The sequence below is a fragment of the Hyla sarda genome, chromosome 7 (assembly GCF_029499605.1).
Source record: "Hyla sarda isolate aHylSar1 chromosome 7, aHylSar1.hap1, whole genome shotgun sequence".
Taxonomy (NCBI): domain Eukaryota; kingdom Metazoa; phylum Chordata; class Amphibia; order Anura; family Hylidae; genus Hyla; species Hyla sarda.
In genome coordinates, this window is record NC_079195.1 from 221369135 (window position 1) to 221377334 (window position 8200).

At 44.2% G+C, this 8200-nt stretch overlaps 1 protein-coding gene across 1 annotated transcript in view; it reads right to left on the reverse strand.

The window, feature by feature from the left end:
- LOC130282265 (methylcrotonoyl-CoA carboxylase beta chain, mitochondrial-like) overlaps nucleotides 1-7804 on the reverse strand; it is a 26441-nt gene extending 18637 nt beyond the window's left edge. The window contains exon 1 of the mRNA XM_056530310.1: nucleotides 7394-7804. Coding sequence (XP_056386285.1) covers nucleotides 7394-7608 — 215 coding nt within the window. The 5' untranslated portion in view covers nucleotides 7609-7804. The remainder of the gene's footprint in view (nucleotides 1-7393) is intronic.
- Between the last annotated feature and the right edge of the window lie 396 nt (nucleotides 7805-8200).

Sequence of the window (8200 nt, forward strand, 5' to 3'; positions counted from 1 at the left end):
CAGCCTTCCCAGACTCCTGAAGGTTAAAGGGGCCGTCATGCCCCCTCCCATAGACTTGCATTGAGCGGGTGGGGCGTGTCGTCATGATGGGGGCGGGGCTATGACGTCACAAGCTCCCGTCGCTGGCTCCAGCGTTGGGAACAGTTTGTTCCGAACGCTGAGCAGCGGAGTACCCCTTTAACATTAAAGTCTATGGGAAACAGATGTTCACAAAAAACATCTGTTATTGACCGTTTGCTCAGTACAGAATCGCAACCAGGGAGTCACATGGAAATAAAATGACAAAATAACGGACTATAACGGGTGATAACGGATGGATCAGTTTTTATCCTTTGTATTCAGTTATTTTATCCATTTTTTCATGACCAGTTATTTCTGAACAACGGATGTCAGAATGCAGGAACATACCGGTAGTGTGAACGGGGCCTTAGGAAGGATACACACTTGTCTTGGGGCTAAATGGCTGCGTTGTGAGATTGCCATAATACTGTGACTATCTTTTTATGAACTGGCTATTTCCTGTTGGAGTCCGTTCCTCCAAGTACAAGTCCCATGATTTCTTGTTTGTAAGTGTGAGGTCACTTTTCTACCCCACACATCAGCCACTCCACCCAATGAAACACACCTGTGATCTTTTCAATGCACAAGGCCAGTGTTTTCTGACCAGCGTGCCTCCAGCTGTTGCAAAACTACAAATCTTGCAGAATGTGGTCCTTCCCACCCAGAGGTTGCTCCATCCGTTGAAGCAGGACAGACTCCCTCTGATCGCCTGACTAGTGATGTAATGTCTTGGGCCCCACTGCAACCTGGGAAAACCTAAGACAACTCATTTTGTATGCTGTTAAAAATAAACCTTGGGGCAAAAATCTCATAAGAATTGCAACACCACCAAACACAGGCACAGACACTATATTATGAACTAAACTAACTTTATAGCCCCTGTAGCATAGTCAAATAAAATAAAATAAAAATCCCGGAATTCCCCTATAACTGCGATCCTAAACATGAGGCAGGAGCAGATGTACAGACCTTCAAAAGTGGAAAGTGAGTGAAGAAAATTAAAAACAAATTATTAGACGAGCCATAAGGTAAAGTCTAAGAGAAATCCAAGATAACGCTACGTCCTTCTATGGGACAAGGTTATAGACTGTGCTGAATGTACAGGGCACCTTCAGATACTGAAATCACATTAGACAGAGAACCCACAACTCAATTTAGTGAAAACACTAAAATCCTATGTGATAGGGCGCTGAAAAAAGATATTCTGAACAGTGAAGACAACAAATTAATTTTGGTGACACTAGGAACGACAAACACCATAATAGATACAACACGAGCCCCTCAGCTGATAGAGAATTTTACATTGACCCCAAATCATATCCCGGCTGCTGTCATTGTGAGGTTCAAGCGATCAAGTACTACCTGAAGAAGGGGCAATAATAAACCACAACAAATTGACTTCACAATGCAGGCACCCAGTTTCATCCTAACCCATATATATTTTTATTTTGAGGGTAACAGATGAGCACTGCCATGGGCACTAGATTTGTGTCAAGTTATGCTAACCCAAATATGTCAGCATGGGAGGAATCCAACATTACTCCCAGACTAAACACGATGCTTCGGTGACGTTACATTGACGACATTATTTTGATTTGGGACTTTCTTGGGATGAACTGGAAAGCTTAAATATGCGCTGTCAGAATAAAAAAAACCTTTCATATGTTGTACATCTTGGCAAAACATAAACCTTTCTAATATACTTCATAAAAAAAAAATGTATTCCCTCCCCCCCCCCCCCCTTTTTTTTTTTATTTTTTTTTTAAAGAAGTCATAGATTTAAAAGAGACCACTCGGTGTCCCAATACCATTCAGAACATTATCCTGTCCGGCTGCAGCATCATCTTTGTCCCAGCTGAAGCACAGACCGGAACTAAAGTTCAGGAAATTAAGGCAGAACTAGCACTCTTCTGTGCTCACTCCTGTCCTATCAGACTGCAGCATGAAAACAGAGAGGAGGGGGTTACAGAGCAGTCTGCAGTGATTGGATGAAGAGACCCAGCACAGCACAGCAGACTCAGGGAGGAAGTGAATGAATGGTGAGTGAGGGTGGGCTCAGTGCTTGCCACGGACACGCCCCTTCTGAGCAGTGGATGTCAGAATGAGTGAGCAGCGAACATTTGTGGGATTTGTGAGCCAAATACAAAAGCCAGACACACAAAAAAAAAAAAAACATTTAAAAAGGCGTACTCCGGTGGAAACCCCTTTTTTTTTTATTTTTTATTTTTTTTAAATCAACTGATGCCAGAAAGTTAAACAGATTTGTAAATAACTTCTATTAAAAATTCTTAATCCTTCCAGTACTTATTCTCTATCCGGCTGTATACTACAGAGGAAATTCTTTTCTTTTGGGATTTCATTTATGTCTGACCACAGTGCTCTCTGCTGACACCGCTGTCCGTTTCAGGAACTGTCCAGAGCAGGAGAGAATCCCCATAGCAAACCTATGCTGCTCTGGACACTACATAAAATGGACAGAGGTGTCAGCAGAGAGCACGGTGGTCAGACAGAAAAGATATCCAAAAAGAAAATAATTTCCTCTGTAGTATACAGCCGCTAATAAGTACTGGAAGGATTAAGAAATTTAAATACAAGTAATTTACAAATCTGTTTAACTTTCTGGAGCCAGTTGATATAAAAAAATAAATAAATAAATAAAAATAAAAAGTTTTCCACCGGAGTACCCCTTTAAAAGCATCTGCGTGGCCTAGTGAGTAACATATAGAAGTTTTTTTTTTTTTTCTCTGATATGACGGGTGCACTTTAATACAAATAAGTTAAAGGGGTTATCCAGCAAAATAATTTTTTTTATATATCAACTGGCTCCAGAAAGTTATACAGATTTGTAGATTAATTCTATAAAAAAAAATCTTGATCCTTTCAGTACTTATGAGCTTCTGAAGTTGAGTTGTTCTTTTCTGTCTAAGTGCTCTCTGATGACACCTGTCTCAGGAACCGCCCAGTTTAGAAGCAAATCCCCATAGCAAACCTCTTCTACTCTGTGCAGTTCCCGAGACAAGCAAAGATGTCAGCAGAGAGCACGGTTGCCAGACAGAAAAGAACAACTCAACTTCAGCAGCTGATAATTATTGGAAGGATTAAGATTTTTTTAATAGAAGTAATTTACAAATCTGTTTAACTTTCTGGGCCATAAATCTACAGACACACCTACATACTTATAGTACATTTTACGAGGCTACAGCCAGAATAAAGTTTCATACTGTTCCCAAGCTGCCACCTCCCAAAGCGGTTACTAAATGTTCCAACAAGTCAGTATAGATGCCAAAAAGTGAACAATTTTAAAGGAGAGGCCCAAATTCTGACAGGAGGATTTTTTTGGGTACACTAATATGCCTCTTATACGCCAGCCTTCTGCTGTCTGGGCATGCTGGGAGTTGTAGTTTTGTAACAGCTGGACATCCACAAGTTAGAGACCACTGTTCTAAGCGTTTAGATCAGTGTTTCCCAACCAGGGTGCCTCCAGTTGTTGCAAAACTACAACTCCCAGCATGCCGGGACAGCCAACGGCTGTCCCGGCATGCTGGGAGTTGTAGTTTTGCAACAGCTGGAGGCACCCTGGTTGGGAAACATTGATGTAGATAATGATGAATTGTTGCCCTATCCAGGGTCATCTAAATGCAGAGACATGAGAAAGAGGACACCTCCATATTTTATTATAATAAATTATTATTATTAGTACAAATACTGACCTTTTGCTGTCTGGGCATGCTGGGAGTTGTAGTTTTTTCACAGCTGGAAAGCCAAAAAAGTTAGAGACCACTGTTCTAAGAGTTTAGATCAGTGTTTCCCAACCTTGGTGCCTCCAGCTGTTGCAAAACTTCAACTCCCTATCTTCGGCTCTCCAGTAGATATATAGAGGGGGCATAGCAGCCCCTGCTTCATGTGGGGGCCATGGCGCGCCTCCTCCCCTGGGGAAAGTCCAGGAGATTGTGACTAGAGATGAGCGAACTTACAGTAAATTCGATTCGTCACGAACTTCTCGGCTCGGCAGTTGATGACTTATCCTGCATAAATTAGTTCAGCTTTCCGGTGCTCCGGTGGGCTGGAAAAGGTGGATACAGTCTTAGGAGACTCTTTCCTAGGAATGTATCCATCTTTTCCAGCCCACCAGAGCACCGGAAAGCTGAACTAATTTATGCAGGATAAGTCATCAACTGCCGAGCCGAGAAGTTCGTGACGAATCAAATTTACTGTAAGTTCGCTCATCTCTAATTGTGAGGGGAACCCTACAGGAGATTGGCTCCGTACAGGAGATTGCGGGGGGAACCAGCAGTCGGATCCCCCACAATCTAAAACTTACATTACTTTTCTGCGCCTTTTGGTTTACACATTTCTGCTGATTTTGAGTTGTAATCCACTGATTTTGGCAATACACATGATATGGAAGCGTTTTATGAACTGCACCTTTTCACAAAAAAATAAATAAATAAATAAAAAGTAGAAAAATGCTTCACTTACAATTACAATGATAAATGCCGGCCTGTGTTCTTTGTAGACCTCATTCCGTTTTCGGTAAACAGTAGAATGATTTGCTTTACCAAAAAGCTCTATCTTGGTCTCATCTGTCCACAAGATGTTTTCCCAGAAGGATTTTGGTTACTCAAGTTCATTTTGGTAAAATGTAGTTTTGCTTTTTTATGTCTCTGTGTCAGCAGTGGGGTCCTCCTGGGTCTCCTCCATAGTGGGGTCCTCCTGGGTCTCCTCCATAGTGGGGTCCTCCTGGGTCTCCTCCATAGTGGGGTCCTCCTGGGTCTCCTCCATAGTGGGGTCCTCCTGGGTCTCCTCCATAGTGGGGTCCTCCTGGGTCTCCTCCATAGTGGGGTCCTCCTGGGTCTCCTCCATAGTGGGGTCCTCCTGGGTCTCCTCCATAGTGGGGTCCTCCTGGGTCTCCTCCATAGTGGGGTCCTCCTGGGTCTCCTCCATAGTGGGGTCCTCCTGGGTCTCCTCCATAGTGGGGTCCTCCTGGGTCTCCTCCATAGTGGGATCCTCCTGGGTCTCCTCCATAGTGGGGTCCTCCTGGGTCTCCTCCATAGCGTTTCATTTAATTTAAATGTCGCCGGATAGTTCGCGCTGACACTGATGCTCCCTGAGCCTGCAGGACAGCTTGAATATCTTTGGAACTTGTTTGGGGCTGCTTATCCACCATCCGGACTATCCTGCATTGACACCTTTCATCAATTTTTCTCTTCCGTCCACACCCAGGAAGATTATCTACAGGGCCATGGGTTACAAACTTCTTGATAATGTTGCGCACTGTGGACAAAGGCAAATCTAGATCTCTGGAGATGGACTTGTAATCTTGAGATTGTTGATATTTTTCCACAAGTCCTCAGACAGTTCTCTTCTCCTCTTTCTGTTGTCCATGCTTAGTGTGGCACACACAGACACACAATGCAAAGACTAAGTGAACTTCTCTCCTTTTTATCCGCTTTCAGGTGTGATTTTTATATTGCCCACACCTGTTACTTGCCCCAGGTGAGTATAAAGGAACATCACACGCTTGAAACAATCTTATTTATCCACAATTTTGAAAGGGTGCCAATAATTTTGTCCAGCGCCATTTTTGGAGTTTGGTGACATTATGTCCAATTTGCTTTTTTTTTCCTCCTTTTTTGGTTTAGTTCCAACACACAAAGGGAATAAACATGTGTATAGCAAAACATGTGTTACTGCAATCCTTTTCTGTGAGAAACACTTTTTTTTAAAAAGTTCAGGGGTGCCAACATTTACGGCCATGACTGTATTTGTTATATGCTTAGGGTGCCGATAGGCCAGGGGGAAAGTTATGGAGGCTACTGAGTGCTGTGGTTGCTATTGCGCATAATGACGGATATTGACGATGAACGTCACGGACTGCGAGTGCGCGGTTGCCGATAGCAGCCGTCAGTTCCTAGACAGAGTGTTTCTCAATTGCGGCCTCAAGGGGTAAGAGGAGTCGTCTGACGGGTTACGGGCCGTCGCCTTTACTGTGCGCCCCCGCACACCTGGTATGCGATCTCTCTCCTGCGCTGGATACCTTCTCCATTACGACTTCATTTAACCTAATAAAGGCTATTAATTATATTATTTCACATGACGATGTCCTAATAGTTTGAGGGCCTAGAGGACTAATTTAGATTAAATTTAGTTTACACTATTTTTTTTTTTTTTTTTTTTTTTTTTTTAGAAGATATAATTTGCCGTTTTGGGTGTCAATGTTTATTAATTAACCTCGGCCGCCCTGGTCAGATGACTATGAGCCGCACGTACTTGTTTTATACTGCAACGGTCTTGGAACGTGTCATAGAACAAAGTATTCCCCTCAGGGTGCCTCCAGCTGTTGCAAAACTACAACTCCCAGCATGCACAGGCAACCAAACCTGTAGTTTTGCAACATCTGGAGGGCCACAATTTGGAGACCACATGTCTAGATGTTCAGTGTTCTGAAACCAGCTGTTTACAACAACTCTCATCATGCCCTGACCGCTTTCTATAGAGCAGTGGGTTTCAGACTATTGCACTAGGTCAGCAATCTCCAAACTGTTGCAGAACTACAACTCCCATCATGCCCTGACCGCTTTCTATAGAGCAGTGGGTTGCAGACTATTGCACTAGGTCAGCAATCTCCAAACTGTTGCAGAACTACAACTCCCATCATGCCCTGATTGCTTTCTATAGAGCAGTGGGTTGCAGACTATTGCACTAGGTAAGCGCTCTCCAAACTGTGACCACAGCTGTCACTGCTCCTGGTGTTGCAAAACTACAACTCCCATCATGCCCTGACCCCTTTCTATAGAGCAGTGGGTTGCAGACTATTGCACTAGGTCAGCGCTCTCCAAACTGTTGCAAAACTACAACTCCCATCATGCCCTGACCCCTTTCTATAGAGCAGCGGGTTGCAGACTATTGCACTAGGTCGGCGCTCTCCAAACTGTTGCAGAACTACAACTCCCATCATGCCCTGACCCCTTTCTATAGAGCAGTGGGTTGCAGACTATTGCACTAGGTCAGCGCTCTCCAAACTGTTGCAAAACTACAACTCCCATCATGCCCTGACCCCTTTCTATAGAGCAGCGGGTTGCAGACTATTGCACTAGGTCAGCAATCTCCAAACTGTTGCAAAACTACAACTCCCATCATGCCCTGACCGCTTTCTATAGAGCAGTGGGTTGCAGACTATTGCACTAGGTCAGCGCTCTCCAAACTGTTGCAGAACTACAATTCCCATCATGCCTTGACAGCCTTCGGCTGTCAAGGCATGATGGGAGTTGTAGTTCTGCACAAGCACACAAACAAAGTTTCCTAAAAGTTTCTATAAAGTTTGTGCCCTCACCTGTGCCCGCAGCTGTCACTGTTCCTGGTGTTGGCCTCATACACATGCCTGTAGATGGGCAGGATGTCCCCTGGGATGACAGGGAAGGACTGTGCCCCCCTCCTGTGCCCCCTTGCAGCCTGGGCACTGAGCAGGGAGCACTGGGGGCTGCAGAGGGCAGGGTGGCCCCGGGCCAGCAGATGTGAGCCCACTCTGTATAACCCCGGGGCAGCCATGCAACAAGTGCAATTCAATGGCTGCAGAGACCTTTGCACAGTCCAACAGTGAAGGGCAGGCGCTCAGCCCCGGGTTCACTGCAGAACATTCGCCGCCATCTTCACATTGCTTCCGGCAGATTCGACGTAGTGCCCGTCATTGCATAGTTGACCTTGATGTAGTTCTCGCTGTGGCCACTAGATGGTGCACTAAGCAGAGAAGTTTGCATGGAAAAAAAAAAAAAAAAAAAAACCATGAGGGAGATTTATCAAAACCTGTCCAGAGGAAAAGTTGCCCAGTTGCCCATAGCAACCAATCAGATCACTTCTTTCATTATTCAGAGGCTTTTTCAAAAACGAAAGTAGAGATCTGATTGGTTGCTATGGGCAACTCAGCAACTTTTCCTCTGGACAGGTTTTGATAAATCGTCCCCTATAAGCCTAATGTTCACACGTTGGAATTTCTTCTAATTCCAATCAAATTTTTCGCATTTTTACGGAATTTGAGTGGAATTCCAGCAGAATTTTTGTGCTTTTAAAAAACACAGGTTTCGCTAAAATTCGGATCCCCTTTAACGGAACTTTACAACATTTAAAGACAAATCTTAGGCTG